General features: G+C 49.5%; 2 protein-coding genes across 2 annotated transcripts in view; one reads left to right on the top strand and one right to left on the bottom strand.

Annotated features, from left to right (window-relative positions):
• The window catches only part of PLEKHM3 (pleckstrin homology domain containing M3), a 173,681-nt gene that overhangs the window by 142,371 nt on the left and 5,703 nt on the right, over positions 1 to 25,607 (top strand). The window lies entirely within an intron of this gene.
• LOC142830262 (gamma-crystallin B-like) lies at positions 15,251 to 17,191 on the bottom strand. Its single transcript, XM_075934378.2, has 3 exons — positions 17,113 to 17,191; positions 16,357 to 16,596; positions 15,251 to 15,580 (listed from the first exon to the last, which is right to left on the bottom strand). Exons 1-3 carry the CDS (start codon positions 17,146 to 17,148, stop codon positions 15,305 to 15,307), a joined length of 552 nt encoding a protein of 183 aa, XP_075790493.2. The 5' UTR covers positions 17,149 to 17,191; the 3' UTR covers positions 15,251 to 15,304.

The following is a 25,607-nucleotide window of genomic DNA, read 5'->3' on the forward strand; positions in this document are numbered from 1 at the left end:
TTGCCCACAGCTAGTGGGTATGTGTAGCACACCTAGACCCTCCTGGCTGAGGCCAAGTCATAGATCTTCAAGCTACAGATACTGCTGCTTGTACTTTCTGCCCTGGGGGCTCTCCCCTGCTTCCTGCAACTCTTTAGACTCCTTACAACATACGTCAGTGAGTGCTGGACAAGTCATGGTGCTGATTAGTGCCCTCTGATTGTTTCCTTGTGTGGGTTCACTTCTTTTTGCTCATTCCTCCTTGTATTTCTTCCCAGTATCCCACTTCCCCACTTACCTCAGGACTTACATCACCATCCCCCAATGGACCTAGTTTAAAGCCCTCCTCACTAGGTTTGTGAGCCTGCCCTCGAAGATGTGCTTCCATCTCTTCGTTAGTGGATCCCATCTCTTCCTAGCAATCCCTGTTCCTGGAACAGCATCCCATCGTCAAAGAAACCAAAGCCCTCTCTCTCTGACACCACCTGGGCAACCACACATTTACTTCCAAGATTCAACGATCCCTACCTGGACCTTTTCCTTCAACACGGAGGCTGGACAAGAACACCTCTTGTGCCTCGAACTCCTTGATTCTTCTTTCCAGTGCTATATAATCTGCAGTGACCTGCTCAAGGTCATTCTTGTCCGTATCGTTAGTTCCGACATGGAGGAGTAGGAAGGGGTAGCCATCCCTTGAATTGAATTCCAGGCACTTCCCATTGTCTTGGCACAACCAACCCCTTACCTTGCTCTAAGTTATGGTAAGAGGAAGCTGCATAAGGAGAACTTGAATAAATGAATTCACAGACAGGCAGAGATTTCTAAAATATATAGTAAGAAGATTACTGTTTGCTCTTCGCAAAGATACCAGTGAATGTTGACTGTAAAGTTTCATTTGGATATTCAACATGAAGGAGAGGTGTCTGAGCAACTGAGACTTGATAATGCTTCTAGCTAAGATGTGTGAATTGTCCCAGAACTTCTAGAACTCTGCTTGGACATAAAGGCTATGTCGACACTGCACAGTTATTTTGGAATAAGCTATTCCGGAATAGTTATTCCAAAATAGCTTATTTCGAAATGGCACGTCTACACTGCAGGGAAGCCTCAAAATGAGTCCGAGGCAGGCTTCCCTAATTAGACATGCTATCTCAATTTAGAGCCCCAGGAGGAATCACTTAGAATGGCCCTGGGACAGATAAGGTGGGCAGTGAAGGTAGGGAGGTTGGGTGGCTCCTCCAGTGGCAGAGTAGATAAGGTACCTGCCCTTGGAGCCAGAGGTCAAAGCTTCAAAATAGCAGAAGCAGAGCATCTACACACAACTTATTTCAAAATAGCTATTTCAGACTAGGCATTATTCTTCATAGAATGAGGCTTCCAGAAGTCAGAATAAGCCAGCTGTTATTTCAAAGTAATTTCAAAATAACAGAATTGCTGTGTAGACACTCACATAGTTATTTTGGAATAACAGCTGTTATTCCAAAATAACTTTTCTGTGTAGACACACCCAAGTGAGCAAAACTCAGGGAGCCAGCAGGGCAACTCTCAGTCCCAAGTGGAAAACAGAGGACTATGTGAAAATACTACTACTGCTGCTACTAAATATGTTGTTTTTCTAGGCTCTGTTTCAGCTATTAACTTTAATGGGCCACTCATATGTTTAAAGTTACACTTCCACTAACATACCATGTTGAATCCTGCTTATATAGCATTTCTCATCCATAGATCTTAGCGTCCTTTCAAACTGCAGTGAGGAAAGCAAGCCTCCTCTTGTGATCCCAAGAAGACCTTAGTTTAGAATGGAAGTTGTGGGTTTTAGCAAAGTTAGGGTATGTCTACACCATAGCTGGGAGCATGCTTCCTAGCCCAAGCAGACATATTTGTTAGTCCTGATCAAGCAAGCACACTATAAATAGCAGTGTAGCTGAGGATAGAGCAGACAGCAGCTTAAGCTAGCCCCCTGAGTGCATGCACAGGGTATCTGGACAGCAGGCTTCGGTAGCTAGCCTGAACAGCGCTCTGCTGCACTGCTACTGTTAGCCTACCTGCTCCAGCAAAATAAACTTACGTCCCAGATGCAGTGCTCCCAGATGCAGTGTAGATGTAGTATAGTACAAGAAGTAGCGAAGGGAAAATAGTAAGAGACTTTTGAGGCCATGTTGGGTAAGGACCAGTAGTAGCTCAGATCTGCCACTGGCCTTGCCTTTAAAAACAAAGGAACTCATATAGAGCTTTGTTTCTATGAATCTGGAAGGACTATAACCAAAGTGTCGTACACCCCCAAAATTTGTAGCCATTATGACAGGATCAGAGCAGAAGGCTATAAAAAAGTAGTGGAGAGGAGATCTATAAACCTCAGACTGAGGAGATCTCTGTTCCCAGAGTAACAGAGAGTCTGGTTTAGACCCAGCAGGGGCAGTGGAAGACCTGGGGCTAATTGAGCAGGCCTGCAGAGTCAGGCCAGCTTAGGCTACTTAGGATACCTGGGGATAATTAAGAAACCCAGTTCAGACTGGCTATAAAAGAAGCTTTGCCTACAGTTGGGGCAATGGCATAGCTGAGAGGATGGAGGAGGGCACCCCAAAGTTGGAGGGAAGGAGACAACAACTGAACACTAGAAGGATGTACCAGACAGAGGGTCTTGGAGCTGTCTTGTAATATGTGTCGGGGACTCATATCGGCAGCTACTATTACAGGGCCCTGGGCTGGAACCTGGAGTAGAGGGTGGGCCTGGGTTCCCCCCAACACCCACCTCCCCATTTTCCACTTGGGGAAAAAGGGCCGTGGAGTTATTTTCTGTTTTACCATATGTTGGTTGATGATGAAAAGAGCTCAACAAATAGCAAACTAAAGCCCTACATGTGGTTCCAAAATTGTGGGCTGCTATGAGCCTCTGAGGCAAGCAAATCTGCCAGGAGGTGCAAGACCCAAAGATGCAGAGTGTAGGAGCTGCCACACTGTATTAGCATCCATTGGAGTTCCCTACAGAGCTGGTGAAGGATCATGACCCCGTCCTTAGCTTCCGCCAAGCCACTTTTCCAGCAGCTACAGATGCCTGTTCTTGCACTCAGGTTCCAAGGTATGGGGGCACAAAAACGGCTGATGTTCTTTGCTGAACAGGTAAGTTGTAATTCCCCTTCTACTAAGGGAATAATTCAGGCCCATGCTTTTACTTTAGGTCTGAGTAGAAACCCACCATTTCCTGCAGAGGAATGACATTCCTTCCTATTTCTAACTGTGATATTATACCTGTGAGCCATAGAAGGAATCCATTTGACTCAGCTGAAAAACAATTGGCTATTTCTGAGATCAGACAGCTTGTTTTCTTTCACATTTAGTTAATTGTTACCTATGGTATTGATATTCCTCATGCTTTTAGAAAGCATGAATAGTCCACCTTAACAGGCCACCTTAAAATTGTGGTGTGAAGAAGCTCTCAAGTCTTTCTCTGATGGAACATTAACAATAGAGAGTTTGTTGCTGATCTACTGCTGGTATTTCTTTGATTCATTCAAGCATCTAAATTCCTGATTTAAAAAAATTGATATTTAAGTTCAGTCCTTTCCTCCTGTCATGAAAATACAGATTTTCTTAAACAGATTGTATTTATTAAAGAAACAGCTACAATTATAGACACCATTAAATGAGTTTCCAAACAGCTTGAGTTCCAACTTTGTCCCCATTGTTTGACAAGATCCATGTCCTGTCTGAAACTGTGTATAGGACAGAGATATAGTGGCTAATCGATATACTTCAAGTAAAAGTATCATTCCATATACCTACTATACATGTACAGAAACAATATCTCTAATTTTTTAAGATACTGTAGAAGACTCTAGAGCTTTCACACACAGTGAAAGAGACAAGAGGGAAAATCTGTCTGACTTTGTAATCTAAAAAATAGGGGTCTTTCAGGTCATTTGTCTGACTGATAGCCTCGAGTATCGAGTCCTCCTAGCCTCCATAATCTGATAGTCTCCCACTAGTATTTTCTCTTCATTTTAGAAATTGGTTCTTTTTATCAGAATCTGAACTTTTCTCTGCTGAACTGGGTAACAACCTCAGAAACCTTAGCCCAGAGCCTCAGCCAGAGTAGATTAGTAGCTATATTAGCTGATCACTCATATTGAAGAGTTGTGCTAAGGGGCTAGAATCTAGATGGATGGGAGACTTCAGGGGGTTGGGTTTGAGTCCTGTTCTCCCCACTCTGGGAACAGTCAACACTTGCTGAGGATCCAATCCTCCTTCTTTTCCTCTTTCCTCCAAAGAATGAGCCTTTATTTCACACATTGTAATTACTGATTCCTCACATGTAAGGTGTTACCTCATGGAAAGGCGATTAACTGGTACAGTAAGCACAAGATGAAACCTGCCTGATAATTGACAGTAAGTTCATGTTTGTGAAAATGAGTATCATCAGATGATTAAATTAAACACTGGAAAAAGCCCTGCTGTACATTACTTTCACTCATTACACAGAAAGAAAGATCAAAGAGAATGCACAGGGTAGAGTTATCTCAACTCTTCCAAGTTTCAGATGCTGCCATCTATTTAACACATTAATTAGCTTCATAGTCAATGGGAATAGCAAAGAGATAAATACATCAGAACAGGGCAGGCATTTTCATGTGTCTTGTGCTTCATACATTACCAGACACTACAAGGATGATGGGCACTTTAAAAATCAATTCCTTCTTGATTCTAAAATACATACTGTACAGGGGGAGGGGCAGAGAGAAAAATGGGCCTGATTCTGACCTCAGGTGCACCTTAGTAACACTGTTCACTTGAATAATTCACTATTCACCTATTTCCACCAAGATGTAAGCAGGATGAGACAGAGCCAGTAAGAGGGAGTAAAAGCTGGAGGACCACCCTACCTAGCCACACGTCATCCTGGTGTTCAGACCAACTCTTTCCATTTCCCCTTTGGAGAAGCAGACTTTCCTATCCCTGTGCAACTGCAACAGGCAGCATCTTTCTCCTGCTTACAGGGGAAGACTGTTTCTGAAATGGAATTTCATCGGAGCCTTTCCCTGCTTTGCTTTTTCACATCTGGGAGGGCAAGGAACAAGAGCACGCAGTGGGCATACTTAGACTAGTTCACGCTGTAAGCTTGCCATTACCAGTGCAAACACACACACACACACATAGCTGTGCACACACATCCAGAAAGTGTGTCATTCTCCTGCTAATGGGATTGGCACTGCTTAAAGCAGTCTGCTGGGGCATTGTCTGCAACCACGGCAAGGGAAACATTATTCAAAGGCCTTTCAGACCCGCAAAGAAGCAGCAGAGCAGAGTAATTATCAGAGGCCCTCCATTAACAAGGACATCTTTGCTTTTTGTCTGTGTTGGTTTAATAAGGCCTGCTAATGGGGTTGTGGGGGAGGGGAACACTAATGGTTCTAAACAAAACTCCTTTTCTCCCCTCCTCCCTTGTGAGGCGAGGTGGCTTTATGTAAATGGACAGCAAAGCCGCAAGTTACCATATTGCAAAGTGACCTTCAAGTAAACTTGGTGTGAACCGAGCTTTGAGCCCCATTTCCTCAGCAGCGTGGACGCATCATTGTGGTTGTTGTTCACTTTGAGCTTCTCTGTGCTTTTCCACTCTTTCCCGTTTGTCCATGCCCCCCTAGTCATCCCGTGACCGATTCATGGCTAGACCTAGCAGTACTCAATGGCAGTAATGAGGAGAGACAGTGCAGACTAATTCCTTGCAGCAATATCTGGTGCTTCTGCAGGTTACTCCACCTGAAATCTGGTGGTGAGTCACCGATGTTCATTTAAACTGGGCACTAGAGGCCCAAGACCTACTGCCTGTTGTGAGAAATGAAACCTCCTCCAGTAACACAGGTTCATCAAGCAATGGCCAATTTGCCCCTGACAGTGATGTTCTGGAGGGGATTCTTGGGACCCCTCTATTAAATTCTGTACCTGGAAGATTAGGGTGATTTCCCTACCATTGATGGGGTCATTCCTCTCTGGACATTGTCAAACTGCCCCTCTTGAGACGACAACGATGAAGGGCCAGTTTTGGAAGGAGCTAATGTTTGGTCTTTGCTGTGAACCAGATTGAGCCAAGTGTCAGGTACTTTTTTAAAAATGTCATGAAGTGCCACAGGATAGGGCCACAAAAGGTAAATACAAACACTGTGCATAGAAATAATACAATGTTACTTTAATGGGGTGTACCAACCCTACACTGGGCCTGGAAGAGTTAACCAGGGATATCGGGCTTAGAGAACCCCACCCCGGAGAATCATGTCTAGACTGGTGCTTTTCTCCGGCTTATCCCCAACCCAGAAAAAAAGCGGCAGCCATGTAAATGCAAATGCCACGGGGGATATTTAAATCTCCCGCGGATTTGCAGTTCCAAAGTGTCTCATTAACATCCCTGTTCCGGAAAGGGACGCCAATGTAGACACAGCCGACATGAAAGGAATCTGTTAGGCAGCATGCACACCTATGGCATTGCATAAGAAATAAAGAGAATGCAGTAGTTACTGGGTGGGTGCTGTTTGGCGCATTTTGCTATAAGACTCTGCGAACATCTTGCATTGTGAGTTGTCACACAGAGAATCTTTGTGCTGGTGTGTCTAGACTACAGGGTTTTGTCGACAAAAGTGGCCAGTGCATCTACATTACCACAGCATTCTGTCAACAGTAAGTCAACAGAACGCGGCAGTTTTGTTGACAGCAATAAACCTCCTGGCTACATTTAGACTGCACGCCTTTTTCGACAGAGGCTTAGTCTACAGATACTGTCGAGACAGCCGCTGTAGAAAAAAAAGTGTCTAGACTACGATCAGTATTGTCAACAAAGCAAGCTGCTTTTTCGAAAGAGTCTAGATGCTCTTTCGAAAAAGCACAGATTGCAGGCCATAGCGCCTTTTTTTGAAAGAGTACTTTCGAAAAATGGTGTTATTCCTCACAAAATGAGGTTTACCGCTGTCCACAAAACCCTGTAGTCTAGACACACCCCCTTTTACAAGGAAGAATGCCTTTGTCGACAGATCGGTTGACAAAACGGTGTGTGTGGATGCAGGGAGCCAGTTCTGTCAACAAAAAAGGGCTCCAGGAAGAAGCCCTGGTGGACAGTCTAGCCGTTACATGTACAGCACATCTGTGGTTCCTGGCTGCAGCCTCCTAAAGGCACAGGCACCCAGGCAGGCCTTGCTGTCTGGCAGCTAGCCCGAGCACCCGTGCCAGCCATGTCCCAGCCTCAAGGCCCCCCCGGCCCGTCTCAGGACAGAGACAAGGACCCACCCAGGGGCACCAAAAGGCAGGTACCAGCCTGGTCAGGGCTAGAAATCCAAAGCCTCCTGGAGCTCAGATCCCAGGAAGAAGCCCTGCAGACACGCCGTAGGAATGAGGACATCTACGAGCACCTGGCCCAGGGACTGGCCACCAATGGGCATCACCCCTCCCCCCACCATGGCACAAGTCAGGGCCAAGGTAAAGGAGCTGAGCTCCTGCTCCGGGGCAGCCCCGAGACCTGCCCTTACTACCAGGACTTGGAGCAGATCCTGGGCGGTGGGGAAGCCCAGACTCCACTGTGTGTGGTGGAGTCTCGGTTACCACACCACATTGTGAACGGACCCCTCCTGAGGGAGGAAGACCAGGCAGGAGAGCTGCACCAGGAGGAGGAGGAAGAGGAGGCAGCAGGGACCCAGACCCCAGGTGAGTGCTTTGCAGGGTCACCACACACAGGTTGGTTGGCAGGGTGGTGGGCCAGCTAGTCCCATTGCCACTGTGGGGCCCCTGGGAGACTCAGGCCTCTGCCCAACTCACACGCAGTATCATGCGCAACACCCTGGCTGCGTCTAGACTGGCATGATTTTCCAGAAATGCTTTTAACGGAAAACTTTTCCGTTAAAAGCATTCTCGGAACAGAGTGTCTAGATTGGCACGGATGCTTTTCCGCAAAAAGTGCTTCTGCGGAAAAGCATCCTGCCAATCTAGACGCGCTTTTCCGCAAAAGAGCCCCGATCGTCTTTTTTGTGGAAAACAAATCTGAGCTGTCTACACTGGCCCTTTTGTGCAAAAGGGACTTTTGCCCGAACGGGAGCAGCACAGTATTTCTGCAAGAAGCACTGATTTCTTACAGTAGGAAGTCAGTGCTTCTGCAGAAATTTAAGTGGCCAGTGTAGACAGCTGGCAAGTTTTTCCGGAAAAGCGGCTGATTTTCCAGAAAAACTGGCCAGTCTAGACACAGCCCCTGAGTCTCCTGTCCAAAGGACAGCCCGACAGCCACGCCGTGCCCTCAGGGACAGCAGCGGTACACACAGACATTGATTGTCTCCTTCTCTTTTCCTCCCAACTGGACCCTCTCCCCAGTAGGGGAGCACCACACCCGCCCCACCACCATCCCAGACCCGTGGCACCTGCAGGCACTGGCAGGTCTACACAGACCTGCTAAGGGAGCATATAGTGGCCCTACAGGACGTCAACAGGACCCTCCAGCAGAGGATGCAGGCAGAGGCCAAGTGGTGCACCAGGTTGCTGGACGAGCTGGTCCAGCAGTGCACTGACATCTGTACCACAATGTGGGAGCTCTTCACCTTGCCTGCCCCTGTGACAGGCACCGCTCCTCCAGCTCCCCCACCCCCGTTCCTCCAGCCCCCTCTTCCCCCTGACCAAACCCCTCCTGCTGTGCTCCCCCCCCCCCCCCCCCCCCGTCCTGCCCAGGCCAGGCCTGGCTCTCGCTACACCCAATCCCAAGGCCGTGGCAATGCCAGGATGTAGGAAGGTGGCAGGACCCTGTGATCAGGGAAGCAGCAGCCCTCTTGAGCCCCCTCCCCCTCCAGGTTTTCAGTCCCCTACCACCCCAGTTAAAGGACATTTCAGTTAAGTTACAAAGTCTTTTTGACTGACAGATTTACTTTGTGGATAAACAGGTGAACAGTAAAAAGAGAAAGTTTTCTTGAACAGTTCACACATTTTCTTTACTGCTAGTGTTTCTAATAAAGCAAATTTCTGTTTACAAAGAAAAGTGGGTCTTATAAGTCTTCTTAATGGGAAGAGAGTGAGGGTTGTGGAGAGAAAGGTAGGAGTGGGCCAGGCCAAACCCCCCATGGGGGAGGCCCCGGGGAGAGTCAGTGGGCTCCTTCTGAGAATCTCTCCCTCAGGGCCTCTCGGATTTGAACACCAACCTGGCAGATGGCAGCCGTTCAGGGCTGCTGAAATGGCCTCTCCTCGCCATCAGGACCTGTCCCCCACTCCAGCAGGAAGGCCTCCCCTTTCTTCTCCAACAGGTTATGGAGGGCGCAACATGTAGCCACCACCTCCGGGATGTTGCATTTGCCCATCTCCAAGCTTGTGAGGAGGCAACGGAACTTTCCTTTCAGCCGGCCGAAGGCGCATTCCACCTGGATGCGAGCCTGGCTAAGATGCGTGTTGAAAAGCTCCTTGCTCACATCCAGGTGGCCAGTGTAGGGCTTCATGAGCCACGGCATCAGGGGGTGGGCCGCGTCGGCCACTATGTACACCGGCATCTGCACGTCCGAGCGCGAGGTGTCGCTGGGGGAAAAACGTTCCTGCCGGCAACCTGCTGTACAGGTAGGAGTTCCTGAATATGCGGCATCATGTCCCCGCATCGGCCACCCAACCCAAATGTCTGTAAAGTGTCCCCGGTGGTCGACCAGGGCCTGCAGCACCATGGAATTGTAGCCCTTCCTGTTTATAAACTGGGCTGCTCAATGGGGCGGTGCGCGGATTGCTATGTGCCCCCCATCGAGGGCTCTGCCATAGTTTGGGAAGCCAAGGGCGGCAAACCCGGCCATGATGTTGTCCAGGTCCCTGAGACGGAGGAGCCACTTCAGCAGCTCCACATTGATGGCCCTCACCACCTGCAGCACGAGACAAATAGAAAGACAGAAACCAGGGAGTTAGAAAGGTTACCTAAGCACTTGGGAGGAGAACCTTCCCCCCGCCCCACAGCCCTCCCCTTCCCTTGTCAGGATGCCCTCCTCCCCCATATCAGTGCAGGGGGGGCCGAGGAATCATGGAACCAGAGCTGAAAGTCACCTCAGAAGGCCTTCAAGTCCGTCCCCCTGCCCAAGGCAGGACCAATCCCAACTAAATCAACCCAGCCAGGGCTTTGTCAAGACGAAACTTAAACACCTCTAGGGATGGAGACTCCACTACTTCCCTAGGGAACCCATTCCAGTGCTTCCCCACCCTCCTAGTGAAATAGTTTTTCCTAATATTCAACCTGGACCTCTCCCACCACAACCTGAGACCATTCTTGCTCATTCTGTCATCCATCACTACTGTGAACAGCCTTTCTCCAGCTTGTTTGAAGCCTCCCTTCAGGAAGTTGAAGGCTGCTATCAAATCCTCCCTCACTCTTCTCTTCTGCAGACTAAACAGACCCAACTCCCTCAGTACTCTCGGATGTATTAAGTCCAGACCCATGAATTTATGTACATTTAGCTTTTTTAAATAGTTCCTAACCTGTTCTTTCCCCACCAAGGGCTGTCCAAGTGCCCCTCCATCCCCCACTCTTGCCCTTGCCTGGCAGTCCCCCTTTCTCAACCTCCCCACTCAGCAGGGCCTGTCCCCTGAAAGTGACTTACCTCCATCAAGACGGTAGACTTCCCCACGCCAAACTGGTGTCCTACGGAGTGGTAGCTGTCGGGGATGGCCAGCTTCCACAGGGCGATTGCGACCCGCTTCTGCAGGGGGATGGCGGGCCGCAGGTGGGTGTCCTGGTGTTCCAGAGCAAGGGCGAGCCAGGCACACAGCTCCAGGAATGTGGACTTCCACATCCGGAAGTTGCGGAGCCAGTGGTAGTCATCCCAGAGCTGTATGACGAGCCAGTCCCACCAGTCCAAACTCGTCTCGTGCCTCCAAATCAGCCTGTTCCCAAAAAAGTTTAGGGGCAAAGACAGAGCTCCTGGATCCCGGAGGAGGGTCTCCTCAGTGCAGTCCGGGTCCATAGGGGGCAGGAGATTCGTGACAGAGTCATGCAGATGCAGCAGAAGCTGCAGTATGGCAGAGTGGGGTCAGCGCCTGCCCAGGGGCAGCTCAGGGTCCATGGCCAAAACCAGTGAAAGTCAGAAAAAACCCAGAAAATAAACTACTGTGGTGTTCGAGGAAGCCAGGCAACCAGAGCCAGCACTGCAGCAGCTTTGCATTCCCTCTAGGAGGTAGGCAAGCCAGAAGCAGGAGCAGAGCAACGGCTGCCCAGGGGGATCCCTTCAAGCACGCGTCTCTGCAAAGGGCAGGCAGCAACACCTGGAAATAAAGACCTCCCCCGTGCCCTGCCAGAAGCACTTCCGGGGGCCTTCTTTTGTCGACAGAGCAGCCGGCAGTCTGGATGCTCTTGTTTCAAAAAAGCAGATCGATTTTTCAATTTGTATAAAGTAATCTTGATGCTCTTTTTCGACAGATGCTCCGCAGTCTAGACGCAGCCTGGATCTAACCATGCCTGCCAACAGTCTTTGTGGTGTGCTTATGCAAAATGTGTTTTGCCAAAGAGATGAGTGGCACATTGTAACCAGAAGTGTCACATTACCTCCTAAACTTAAAACAACAAATAGTCTGGTAGCCCACTGGTAGCCCACTGTGCCCACGAAAGCTCATGATCCCAGCTCCATGTTTTGTTAGTCTTTAAAGTGCTACCAGACTAGTTGTTTAAATCTATCCTGTACAGACTAACTTGGCTATTCCCTGAAACTACTTTACCTCCTGTCTGGCTTTCTGCCTTGCTGTGAGAGCATAGTCTCCAAGCACCATCTAGTGTCAACAAGGTATTACTGCAGGTTGCCCAGCAAACTTTACGAGGAATTGTATCTGTAAATATTGCCTCAGATCAGTTCCCTTTGGGGCTGATGTCCCTGCTCCCGGGAAACCTGCATTCAATTAGCCCCACCTCACCACTCCTGGGCAGAATGGGGGGACTTAAAAGGAAAAAGGCCCTACAGCAGAAGGCTGGGTGTAGATTGACTGCTCCTTCCTGAGGATCTTGGTTAGCATGGGACTGTTGAGGCAGGGGGTGAAGCAAGGAGAGGAGGCTGTAGGGAGCAGGCAGTAGAGGACCCCCGGAATCAAGAGGGAAAAGGAATGTGGCTTGCTATGATACAGGGGAAGAAAGAATAGTTACAGCAAGCTGAAGTACAAGGCCTCGTTGGTACCATGGATTAAAGGTGACTTAAGCAGAGATCTGAATTTGAGGCAGCCCAGGATGCACTGGTTGAGTGGAGCTGTGGAAGCCTAAGAGGAAAAGTGAAACAAAGCTGCTGCCATGACCCATTCTGTTGTGAAGTGGCACTCGGTGACAGAGCCATCCCTTTCAGTCTCATTCTGCAGCCATTCAGTCAGTAGTTCACAAGAATATTTCCAAGAAGGGTCAAACACACGTTGGCAGGGAGTTTTTAATGTGAAGTGACTCCGTCAGGGTACATTTGGTGAAGCTGTTGCACAGTTATCTTTAAACATTTGTGTGGGTTTGGTGGTTGTCCATTCAGAGAAACAATACCATGTGACTTAAGTGATCAATCACATAGGTCACTAACAAATTACTAGGTAGGCTCCCTTACTAAAGGAGTCTGACTTTTTACTGGGAGGATTCTTTGTGCTGCAGTCTAGCCCTAGAGACTGCAACTCACATGAGTGCTTGGGGGCAGGGGTGGGGGGAGCATCGGAAGGAAAACTGTTGCTCTCTTCCAGGCACTGCAGGGAGAGAATTGGTGATCTCCAGTTTGGCGAGAGGACCCAGCTTGTTGGTGTGGAGCCTTTTCTGGTCCAGAAGCTGCTGCTGCAAGCTAGCACCTGTTGCTGAACTAGCGGGGATTTAAAAATGGCGGCGCCCGGCAAGATGCAAATGAAGCCCAGGATATTTAAATCCCAGGCTTCATTTGCCACTTCGATTGACTACATTAACCACCCTAGTTCGAACTAGGGTAGTAGTGTAGACATACCCAGACTGTCCTCCTGAGACCATACTGATTGCAACCAGATTTTGGGCACTCTGTCAGAGCCATGGTGTCTAACATGCTAGCCACTAGCCACATGTAGCTAGTCAGCCAGTTGAATGCGGCTGGTTGGATACCACAGAAGAACTGGTTGGATACCACAGAAGCTTTCTATTGAATTAGTTTCCCATCTGAAGGTACAATGTCCCATTGGACAAGCTATTGGCAATGACACTGCCTAACTCTGATTACAAGTACCTGGATACCCTGCTGGGCATCTCACACCAACAAAGGAGCTTTTGTCCCTGATCTATGTTCAGAAACTCAGCTTGGCCATTGGGTGCCCCCCTAGGGGAACTATACTGTGGCTTTGGAGAGCAGACTACTGAATACCCTGTTGCCTTTGCTCTTGTCCTCAGTATTCAGTCGAGTCACAGTGTACCACCATGAGGATTGTACATACGGATTAGTCTTTCTAATTCTGAGATCTCAACTCCCATAGAGTCAAGGATCCAACCTCATTTTATTGTATGTAACAGACTTTCTGGCACCAAAGTGCCTCTGCCGCTGCTAAGGCTGGGGAGCTATCTTCATGGCTCCCCCTCTGCCAGCCTGCTGAATGCTCTGCATGACTCCCTGTCGGGGTGACATCCCTGACCGGGCTTGCAGCCCCCTTCTACTGGCCCATGTCTTGGTCCAGGCCCTGCTCTCAGGGCATATACGGTACCCAAAATCCCCAAAAGTCTCAGCCCTGCTCTCAGGGCATATACGGTACCCAAAATCCCCAAAAGTCTCAGCCCTGCTCTCAGGGCATATACGGTACCCAAAATCCCCAAAAGTCTTGGCCCTGCTCTCAGGGCATATACGGTACCCAAAATCCCCAAAAGTCTTGGCCCTGCTCTCAGGGCATATACAGTAGCCAGGCCCAGTTCTGGGGAAAAGCCTCTCCAGGCCCAAGTGACTCCCCAGGTGCAGCAAGGGGTGTTAGGAGGAGCCAGGCCCTCCCTCTCCACCGGCTCCAGGCCCAGGGCCCTGTGGACAGGCACTCTAGGTCCTGCCAGCGTGGTGGGGAATCCAGCTGCCACGCACCAATCTGGATCAGGAAAGCTCTGCCCTGGGCCACTTCCTACCACCCTAGCACCCCCCTTTCCTAGCCTGTCCATCTGCGGCGGTCCTTACCAGGGCTGGAGTTGGCAGGGTAGGTGTGCCCGTTACTCCACAGGGTTGGGGTCAGCTTCACTCCCAGGGTCCCACACCAGCCTTAAGTTGAGTCAGAGATGCCACAGGACCACTGGATTTGCAGCCTGACTCCTCCTGACCTCTATCTGCCCTCTCCTCTGCTGGGCCACTGCCTGCCTTATATACTGGCCCGGCTGGGAGCATGCCCAGCAGGGCTGTAAGGGCGGGGCCCTTTCAGCCAGCTGGGCCTGGGTTACTCTCAGCCCTCTAGTGTGGGGCTTGTTTGCCCCATCACACTCCCCATTAAAAGAGACTGGAGCTGCAGTAAGGAGCCCTCCCAAACAGGGAGTCCAAGGGCCCTCTGCCCTGACTGAGAAAACGGGTCCTTTGTCCATCCCTGTTGAGATGAAGGGAGAAGAGTGGGGTAGCTCTCAGGAGCTGCCTTGAGCCTGGGTGTATCTGTTTTGATGGGTGAGTTGAGCTTGCACTGTTTCATTTCCAACCTCCCACAGTCCCCTGCTGGACCAGTATAGGTGACACCTGCAGATAATGCCACACTGAGGAGCATGAGACTGGCCAGGCCTTTCAAAGCTACTGTTTCAGGCTGGCTACAGACTCGGGCAGACATCTCTGCATTGGTTCCACTTGGATCATATTTTCAAGATTTGCTTTACAGAACCCTGAGCTTTCCTTACACACTGGAAGGGCCAGTGTAGTCAGATGATTCCAGATCTGGGGGTTCGGCCCGGTCTGGGGACTCGACTCAGGCCTGCAGAGCCTATGGCTAGTTAGTCCAGCCCTGCCCGGGATCGGTAACGCTGGCCCAAGGCTCGTCCCTGGTGGGGAACAGCTGTGGCCCTTCATGTCCCACTCTGTGGTTCAGCTCCCAGTGCGTACCCTGCACTGCATTCTGGGTAAGGCCTGCACAGCCATGGAGGGGACCGGGAGGGAGCCTAGTACCCCGTGCTCCCTTGTGTGGCTGCCTAGGCCTGAGTCCTGTAGCTGGCGTTGGGTACTTTGTGCTGGAAGTAGCTCTGCAATGCTGGGGAAGGGCAGGGAAAGAGGAGGGGCAGGTTTCCGATCAGAAGACGATATCGTTGTAGCCCAAGAACACAAGGACAAGCCTCGGTGTTGCCCTCAGTACACTTACAGGAGCACGCTGAGAGCACAACGGCTGTTAAAGCATTTTATTCATTGAGACCCTTGCAGACAAAAGGCGTCTTGATTCAGTACATATCCGTGGCACGTCTCAGAGAGCCGACTTTGCCACTCGTGGAGCCCCACTCGCTGAATCTCCTGTACTCCCCTGGCCTCAGCAGGTATTGGCGGCCTCTGTAATTGGGCATTTCGTAAAGGATCCAGTGCCCCTCCAGCACGGAGCAAGAGAGCATCTCGTGGGAGCGTAGCTGGTCCATGACTTGCGGAGAGTCCTCGGTTAGCTCTGCCATGTTGCCTCTGTGATCCTCCTTCTCGTAGATCTTTATCCTGTAGGTGCCCCTGTGCTGTGACAGAAATGAGAGAGGGTAATAGTGTGACCGCAGCAGGCTGGCTGCCTGTGATCCTAGGCCCCGAGTCAGCTCTGTGCACTGCTCCCTTGGTGCAAAGGGTGCTTAAAGCTGCCTCTGCTCCCCGGAGGAGGGGAAGACTCAAATACTGCATCCACCCATGCAACGCAGACCTGTGCCAGCCATGTCTCCCCCTGGCTGTAGGGAGCAGGTCTGGGGTGAGGAGGAGGGAGCCCGACCCGGTTCAAAAGGGGAGAGGCTGCAGTGTGCAACACTGGCCAATCCTCAGCCAGCACTTTGTTCCCAGAAGCTACAGAATTTTCTGATGGGGGCAGTTTCAGGCTTCAGCAGCTCCAGAGTCAAGAATACAGAGAAGTGGTTCAGTCCAAAAGAGTGATCGAAAACATTGGGTCCAATTCTCCCTTCACGATGGTGTTACTCTGCGGGGATGAGTGAGCTACTTCTTAGTTTACACCAGTCTGTGGGGAGTGGGCCCAGTGTATCCCTAAATCACCAGAAATTACTGACACTTTGAGCTAAGAAGGGAAAAGAGATGCTGCCATTTACTGTCCACAGGCTTCACCACAGAATAGCTGGCCTTGAACAAGCGGGAGTAGTGGAAGCTTTCCGATGCTCTCCTACAGTGCCCCTTGGAGGAAAAAAGCAGCCCTAGTTCACAGTCTGAGAAATCTCTAGTGAAAATGATCAAGCAACTGCCCTGTTGCCATTTAAAAAAAAAAAAAAAGAGAAGCAAAAAGCAAAAGCAAACTCACAGGTGGGATGAGCCGGCAGGACTTCATGGAGGTGCTGAAACCCTCCGACTGCATGTCAGGATAGTCGCCCCTTTTCAGAAAGCACTGCTGTCCCTGGAAGTTGGGACGTTCATAGAGCATGAAGCAGCCACTTTCCACTCGGACCGAGTTACAGCGGCTGAGTTGACTTTGAAAATCCGGATGGTCGCCGCTGCACTCAACAGAGCGGCCCTGGAAGTTTCTGTCCTCGTAAAGGGTGATCTAGAACAAGGAACAAATGGCAGCAACTTCAGTAACATGCTGTATTGTTAGAATGAGTCCTGGCATTTGGGTTTCTTTCCCTGCAGTGTCTGGCCATTACATCTGAATCACACTCATTACATTATTTACTCCTTTGGCTTCAGCTGAATTTTCATGAAATGTTTCATGAATAGGGATTAGTACAGATGCAAAGTCCCCTAGGCATGTATTCTTCAGTCGCCTCCCCTGTACAGGCATAGGCCAGGAGTAACTCCGCTGCTACGGCTATGGCTACACTGCACCCTATATCGGCTGCGAATATTCCTCCACTCGCATAGGTGGGTTTTTTACGCTGATGGGGTTGACTTGCAGCATCTTCACTAGATGTGCTGCAGTGGTGAAGCTGTACTGGTACAGCTACACCGATGCAGCGCTGTATGTCTAGACATAACCAAATTCTGATGTATATTAGAGAGGAATCGGGTCCTTGGCATCAGACTGACACACTGAACTGCCCAATCCAGACAGGCGTCTTACCTTTCCCATCGTAGCTGGATTCAGGCGACAAGCCATAGTACCCCAGCAGGGCAACTGCCTTTTTATACCTCGCAGCCAGTGCTCAGGGCGCACACGTCAACAAAGGTCTTTTCTCTGTTCATCAAGCCAACTCATGACTCTGGGTCTCATTCACTCTTTGTACTAGTGTCCATAGCTTTTGTGTAGTGGGGAACAGGTTTTATTCCTATTGTTACCAATGAGCAGTTCCAGGCCCTGCATCTGTCAGCACAGCCGTTTTTACACTGAAGACAGCATAGTTCAGGAAAAGAGAAACTTCTGGCAGAGTGACAGAGGGGACGGGATGTCAGCGCCATCACAGTCCTTTTCTGTAGAGTCTCTGCAGCTGCATTGTTAGTAGCGAATGGACAAGTGGCACAATGAAGATGCAAGAGAGTTCAAAGGATAAAATAGAAAATAGGGGGGGAAAAAACCAGAAATGTGTACGTCAAAGAAAAAGTGTTGAAAGGGCTGAGGTAGCCATCACATGTGTGTTAGCCATTCAGAACTTTGGAGTCAGCAATATGGAGACCAGAACCTCCTGCGGAGAGACCAGCATGAGACAAGCAGCCGTTCAGTAGATGTGCAGTGTCCCACCCCTCACACGCAGCCACACAGGGCTCTCCTGAGTCCCTAGGTGTGGCTGTTTCCCACTCACCTCTCCACCGCACATCTGAAATGCTTGAGCCTGCAGCGCAGAAAGTCTGGCAGGCTGAAGCCAGGCCCTGCATCTTTCCATAAGGCTGACTGATGAGAGAGACATTTCTTAGCAAGGAAGCAGCTTGTTCCATTTTTCTCAGCGATGTGACACTGTCCACTGTGCATGATAACCACGTCCAAATTGATCATCTGCTGAGGAGTCAGTATTGAGCCACTTCCCATGTAGCTCTGAAAAGTGGCACTGGCCCTTATCTCCTGGATTTCGCCAAGAAGGTTCTTTGCTGTAATATAACGCCTGAGATTAGAGAGGGCACTTGGAGTTTGTTGGTCTCATAGTCCCTGTTAGCATCATAATTTAACTCAATTGCATAGCAACTAGCTTTGTGAGGGGAATGTATCACCACGAGGGACAACAATATTCTCCAGCTCAATAGCAAGAGGGTTAGTTCCACACTGTACAGTGTTTGTCCATTAGCTGCCCAACTGGAGCTAAACAATCTTGTACTTCCGCGGTTTGATTTTCTGATCGCACTAGGTGATATAATTCTTACTGCTAAGTGTGCAAGCTAGAGTTACACGTAGACATTCTGGCTTTGGGTCATGTGCCAGGCATTGCCCATTCAAAAATCTCTTGTGTTCTCATGAAGCATAAACTTGCCACCGCTGCCTTTGATGCTATGAGCTTAAATTTCCACTTCCTGCAATAGCCACTGATGGCTGTCATGTCTTGGATCAGGTTGTCCATAATCTTTTTGAAATATCTGTCTCTTGACACTAGCAAGATGTCACCTGCATATTTGAATGGCCTTAAATTGAGGCAGATCATTTGAAAATATCTTGGAAAGAAATGAGGGGAGAAGGCTGTGTAGAAGCTATTTTATGTTTAGCTAGAAGCCATCTTGTATATCAGAAAGCATTTCAGCTTTTTGTCTTTGCACGTAGGCCAGAGTGAACTTTCTATCACCCCATGCGCCAGGCCAAGACAGATGTGCTATTGGAATGTGTTAATTGGGCTGGTTCAGAGAGGAGAGGTACTCCCTCGTACCTGTCCACCATCTTGTTGATAAGGCTTTGTTTTTCCTAGTTTAATTGATTATTTCTGTAATTGGATGCCCTGACGTCAGACTGTTTGGCTAAGGGTATAAAGATCCTAGGATTGATTGTATTAGCAGCTTTACTGGGCCCAGCTTTGCTGGGACCACGTTTGGCTCACTTTGCTTTACTGATCAATAAAGCAAATCAGTTGTTAGCCGCCTAAACAGAGAGGAGCGTGTCTTTGCTTCGACAGCTGTGTTGGAACCCCTCCCCCAATGCTGTATGAAATGGGCTTATGGACATGAATATACATAACTCAAAGGTGCTTTGAGCGAATTATTTAATCTATTATGTATTATGAACAGAGACGGAGGCACAGACAAGGATACCAATGCTAGGATAGGGAAAGCAACAGCTGCATTCAAGACTCTTTGTCCCATATGAAGTTCACAAATGATATCTGCGAAAACGAATCTTCAACACAAATGTGAAGTGTGTGCTCTTGTATGGATGTGGGACCTGGCATATTAAAGTCTTCAAATCACAAACTACAGACATTCATAAACAGATGCCTGAGGAACATCCTTCACATCAAATGGCAAGACTGTCACAAATGAGGAGCTCTGGAACAGAGCAGGACAAGAACCACTTGACGCTCAAATCAAGAGAGAAAGTGGGGATGGCTAGGCCACACTCTCAGAAAACCATCATCCAGCATAGTCCGTCAAGCTCTCGCATGGAACCCTCAAGGAAAACGCAAAAGAGGAAGACCTCGGACAACGTGGAGAAGATCTACTGAGATTGAAGGACAACAACTGGGGTCAGCTACTCCTGGAGTCAGCTAGAAGTTTTGTCTCAAGACAGAGCGAAGTGGGGGAGACTTGTAGATGACCAATGCTCCACTCATAGTACATGGCTTTAAGAAGAAGAAGCAGCCATTAATCTTCATGTCATGATCCGCTGATTCTGTTTATCTTACTTTGATGTGTGTAACATTTGTGTGTGTAAAATTAGACATATAGAGTGGGGAATACGTTGTGCGTTTTAAATATGTGAATGAGAGACATGGAGGGTGTTACCCAATTGTTAAACAATCTCTTTTGTCCTTACGTCTGAGCAGTGGTTGGTAGGGAGTGGCCTCAATTCTTAACAAAAAGAATAGGAAAGCAGAGCCTTTTGGCTGGGCTGCTCCTGAAGGAGAGGAACCAAAGACCCCAGGGTGGGGAGACAGTCCTGGTTTGGAGGGGCAGCTGAAAAAGAGGTTTTAGGGTGAGTTTGAGTAAGTTTGCACTGAGGTTTCAGTGTAGAATTAGCCAAGCGTTTTTGTTTCTTTTGATTTGTAACCTACTTTGCTCTGCCTGTTCTCACTTATTACCATTTAAATCCTACTGCTTCCACTTAATAAAAGCAGCATGAGACGAGCAGCCATGCTGTACATGTGCAGTGTCCCATGCCTCACATGCAGGCACACAGGGCTCTCCTGAGTCCCTAGGCGTGGCTGTTTCCCACTCATCTCTCCAGCGCACATCTGAAACTGTTGAGCGTGTAGCACAGATAGTGTGGGAGGCCCAATCCAGGCAGTCTCTCATCTGGCTGGCTCACTGACGAATAAAGTTGCAATCTGCTCATCACAGTGTAAGTTTCTACCACGGGCAGTGCTGGCCTTAGGCCAATTCGACCGATTCCCCTAAATCGGGCCCTTGCCCCTGAACCTGGAAGTGTGCCGGGGACCTGCTCCTGCAATATGTGGAGCTGGGTCTCTCCCCCGGCTCTGCCTGGAGCGGGCCCTAGCCCCCTGCTGTCAGCCACCCCTGTGTGTCCTCCCACCCCACCTCCAGAGCGTCTTTCTGGGCCCCAGACCATCCCAGCCCTGCGTGGCTCTCAGCGCGGCTCCCCCTTGGTGGCTGCTGCTGCCATGCGCAGCGTTGCAAGTGGGCGGGGAGGACAATGGGGCGTGATATGATGTCATGGCCTGGGATTTTAAAACTCCTGGGAGCCACGTTGCGGGGCATGGCCTGCCTCTGGGTTCAAAATCTGGGGCCTGAGTGCAGACATCGTCCCCGCACAGTGGAAGGCAGAAGGTAGGGAAGGGGCTTGTGCAAGGAAGGGGCTTGGGCAGAGGGGAAGGGGAAGGGAAAGGGGATTGGGCTGAGGGAGAGGGGCTTAGGCAGAGGGGGGGCGGAGGAGGAAGGGGCTTGGGTGGAGGGGGAGGAGGAAGAAACGGGAAGGCACCAAGAGACGGGGTGGAGGAGAGACAAATGGCAGGGGGCCAAGTGCAGACAATGAGGAAAAGGGCAGGAGGGGAGGGGTCAGTGGGAGGGGGGACAGGGTGATGCTGGGAGAGGAGAGGAGGGGGAAGAGCATTGGGGTCTAGAGGAGGAGGGGAAGGTGCTGGGAGAAGGCTTGAAAGAAGGGGTGGGCATGAGAAAGGTGGGGATGGAGCAAGTCATGTGTGAGGGCACAGAGGGGCAGGAGGAGAATGGGGGCAGAGGGTGGTGAGGGGGGGCATCAGGGAAAAAGAGGGCAAAGGGGGCAGGGCCAGTAAGAGAAGGGGGAGGCACCGGGAGGGTGCAGGGCTAAGGGAAGGTGCAGGTGCCAGGGGATTCTGGGGGTGAAGCAGAAGCGCAGACACCTGCAGGGGAGGGACCAGCACCAGAGGAGAGAGGCAGGGCAGGTCTGTAGAGGGAGGTGTTAGGAGAGGGGGTAGCTCACATGATCAGAGTGGGGCTACTGGAGGAGTGGGCACAGGGGGGAGAGGGGCTGGTGGAGGGGGGCAGGTGGCAGGAGGGCTGAGGACAGTGAGAAGGGCAGGAGTCGGGACAGCAGAGGAGGGTGAGGAGTTGGGGGGCAGCAGGCACCAGGGGAGATGATGGAGCAAGGAGAGGAGACATGGCAGCAGAGAGAAAGGGGAAAGGTTTATAAAATATTTATGAATAACTTGGTCTGCTGCCCACGGCCAGTTTGTTTGTGCTCCGCAGTGCAGTTTGGGTTTATGTGGGATCAACACATGGCCAGTGAGTGGGAACCAAAACAAAAAAGTAGTCAGTGTAATGATCTTCTGTTGCTATGCGTTTTAGTAGTTAAATTCTTGGACTGTCATTGCTCATGAAAAGTGCTGTCACATGGGTAGAAATCTGGTAAATGTTGCATTTTGTTAATATCAGCAGAACTCACTCAAATGGGGCCTATGTGTTGTGTGTCTTACCTTTATCTTTGTATTCATGCCTGTTAGTGTGAGACGCTATTTGTATGTATTTGCTTGCATATGCAACCACACTTAGGTTGAGGGCCTCAGCATGTTCTGTAAGTATCAGTGTGGCCCCTGGGCTACCAAAGTTGAGTTGCCCTAGCTCATCCCTGACAGGTGTCTGTCTAACCTGGTCTTACATATCTCCAGGGATGGAGATTCCACAATCTCTCTAGGCAATGTATTCCACTGTTTAACCACCCTGACAGGGAGGAAGCTTTTCCTAATGTCCAACCTAAACCTCCCTTGCTGCAGTTTAAGCCCATTACTTCTCATCCTAACCTCAGAGGCCAAGGAGAACAATTTTTCTTCCTCCTCCTTATGTTACTCTTTTAGGGTATGTCTACACTAGCCCGCTAGTTTGAACTAGGAGGGTAATGTAGGCATACTGCACTTGCAAATGAAGCCCGGGATTTGAATTTCCCGGGCTTCATTTGCATAAGCGGGGAGCCGCCATTTTTAAAACCCCGCTGGTTCGAACCCCGTGCAGCGCGGCTACACGGGGCTCGAACTAGGTAGTTCGGACTAGGCTTCGAGGTGTACCGGTAGTTCAGAATAGGAAGCCTAGTCCGAACTACCTAGTTCGAGCCCCGTGTAGCCGCGCTGCACTGGGTTCTAACCAGCGGGGTTTTAAAAATGGCGGCTCCCCGCTTATGCAAATGAAGCCCAGGAAATTCAAATCCCGGGCTTCATTTGCAAGTGCGGTATGCCTACATTACCCTCCTAGTTCGAACTAGCGGGGTAGTGTAGACATACCCTTAGATACTTGAAAGCTGCTCTCATGTCCCTTTTTGGTCTTCTCTTTGCCAAGGTAAACAAGGCCAATTCCTTCAGCCTTGCCTCTTATCTCATGTTCTCTAGACCTTTCATCATTTGTGTTGATCTTCTCTGGACTTTCTCCAGTTTCTCCACGTTTCCTGAAATGTGGCGCCCAGAACTGGACATGATACTCCAACTCTGGCCTTATGTAGATGGCTCATTCCCTGCTTAGGGGACATGAGACTTGGCGGGTTAATTTCCAATCCTCCTGTTTATTCTTTTCCTAAGCCAGGAGGGCACAGTAGTTCTGATGGGGGCTCTGCAGGAAGGCATCCCACACTGCCCCCTGCCTGAAACCTTGTGCAGGTATTAAACAGCTGTCTAGCCCACCCCAGAGGTGACTGCATTTCAGCGTGCCTGAAGCAACACTGCACCAGCAATGGACAGGAGAATGGCTCCCGGGCATGGCTTGCTCATGACTGCTTCAGTCCCATTGGATGGGCCTCAGCCTCTTTCCTTCCCCTCCCCCGCTTTGCAATGGGGCTGTAGACTCTGGGGGGATAGAGGTGGAGGCAGGCAGAGGTGTCTCCATGCGGCAGATGTAGACACGTCTCTGTATTAATCATTCTCTCATTGAAGTTTTTAGCTTTGTATTGAGTCCTTTTACATGGAAACATTGAATTATGTCTTGGTAGAATAGTCCCTAGGACAAGTGAGGCAGAGACTGTCCCTGTGGGGTGAATGAGGTGGGAATGGAGAAGGCGGAAGGTGACACCTCTGGGAAGCTGCAAAAGTTGGAAAGGGGATGGAAGCCAGATCCAAGATCAATGAGCCCTGGGAAGTGGGCCCAATGAAAGGAGACTGGACCTGTGGATGCCTTGGGGGTCAGCAGCAAGGGCCTGCTTTGGGAAGCCCCCTCTCTGGAGGTGAATGTGGCAGCGTTGAGACACCACCCAGAAGCAGGCGCCACAGACACTAACTGCAGATTCATGGGACGGCTCTCACAGATCTTGGACATGCATTAGATGATAGATCTGCAGGAGGTGGGGGGGCAGTGGCGTAGTGAGGGGGCCGCAGGCGTCAGTTGCCCCTGGGAGAAAAATAATATAAAATTTAGTTAAAAATAGATGTCACACATTTTTAAAAGGAATCCCAGATCTGCCTTTTGTTTATTTTTGTCTCTTTAGGCTCCCAGTTAAAATTTTCAAAAGCACTTGAGTGACTAAAGACGTATTTTAAAATTGGACTTGGAAATCTAAGCTCAGATTTTCAAAGATAATTAAGCTCCTAAAGAGACAGTTGCCAACTCAGATTTTCAAAGATATCTATCTGATCTTTACACACCTTTGAAAATCTGGTCATAAGTGTCCTAGCTAGTTCTGAATGTGAGATGGAGGAGCCCAGTCCTAATTCCTTCAGGCTTTTTTTTTTTTTTTGAATTTGAACATTAAATGCATGGATCAAAATTATAGGTGCTTTGTGAATATGCTGACTTGAGAGTGGGAAGATTTCCTATGTCATGTATGATTCCTGGGAACCCATCTCAAATATGAAAAACTAGGTTGATACCTGTTCATATCAGGAGCTGTTGAATTCAGTTCACCATTTGCAGTATCTCAGAGACGGCAGCCCCTTCAGCTGTTTCAATTTAAAGGGCTTGTGCCTTCCCCACAGTTGCTAGGCAAGGTGCGTGGAAGACGCGAGCCCTTTAAATAGAAGCAGTTTGAAGGTCTTGGGGCTCCTCTCCTGCTCCGAGGCACTGAGCTGGGGCGCGGGGCCTGAAACTACCTCGTGGGCCAGATCAAAGCCCTAGGTGGGCCAGATCCAGCCCACTGAGAGGCTTTTTCCCACCCCTGCTGTACAGCATGTTCTGGCCATGTGTTGTCCAGGTTTGGCCTACTCTTCACTTCCTTTTTGTGTTCCCAATTTAGTTTGTCCATTCCTACTTTGTTCACAGTAGGAACAATCACCTTCCCAGGATGACCTCCCCTCTTCTCTTACCTAGTTCATATATTTTGTCTAGTCACTTATTGACCCATTTATTTGTCTTAGCACAAAACATTACATTTTTAGCCTGCAAATCTATTTACCTCCCAAATCCTGTCTTCCAAGAAATGAACTTGCCCTCATGTTCATCTGCTTTGGTACAGCCCTCTAGGGCAGTGGTTCTCAAACTTTTTGGGCTCCAGAGCCCTTTACATGCATAAAAATTTATGCGGAGCCCCAGCGGTCCACTGATTGTATGTGTTGTACCTATCGATGTTTCCAGTTTGTCAACCTCGCAAAGCCCCTGGAGATGTCTTGTGGGGTCCTGGGGCTCCGCAGAGCACAGTTTGAGAAACATGGCTCTAGGGTGTTTCTACACCTGTATAGAACCGTCTCCAGTTTCCTGTAGCTCAGCTCTCAGTTGGGCAATGGGAACCAGTTGCTTTATCTTCCTTTCATAGAATCATAGAATAATAGGACTGGAAGGGACCTCGAGAGGTCATCGAGTCCAGCCCCCCGCCCTCAAGGCAGGATCAAGCTCCGTCTACACCATCCCTGACAGATGTCTATCTAACCTGTTCTTAAATATCTCCAGAGAGGGAGATTCCACCACCTCCCTTGGCAATTTATTCCAATATTTGACCACCCTGACAGTGAGGAATTTTTTCCTAATGTCCAATCTAAACCTCCCCTGCTGCACTTTAAGCCCATTACTCCTTGTCCTGTCCTCAGAAACCAAGAGGAACAAATTTTCGCCTTCCTCCTTGTGACACCCTTTTAGATATTTGAA

This window comes from Pelodiscus sinensis, chromosome 7 (assembly GCF_052426305.1).
Source record: "Pelodiscus sinensis isolate ZL-2025 chromosome 7, ASM5242630v1, whole genome shotgun sequence".
Classification (NCBI taxonomy): Eukaryota; Metazoa; Chordata; order Testudines; family Trionychidae; genus Pelodiscus; species Pelodiscus sinensis.

What these genes read in the sequence shown, in the direction of transcription:
- LOC142830262 (XM_075934378.2), bottom strand. Translation starts at nt 17,148, where the DNA reads ATGGCTTGTCGCCTGAATCCAGCTACGATGGGAAAG. An exon ending in ATCCAGCTACGATGGGAAAG is followed by an intron (nt 16,597 to 17,112) that starts GTAAGACGCCTG and finishes TCCTTGTTCTAG; the next exon opens with ATCACCCTTTACGAGGACAG. An exon ending in CCTGCCGGCTCATCCCACCT is followed by an intron (nt 15,581 to 16,356) that starts GTGAGTTTGCTT and finishes TTTCTGTCACAG; the next exon opens with CACAGGGGCACCTACAGGAT.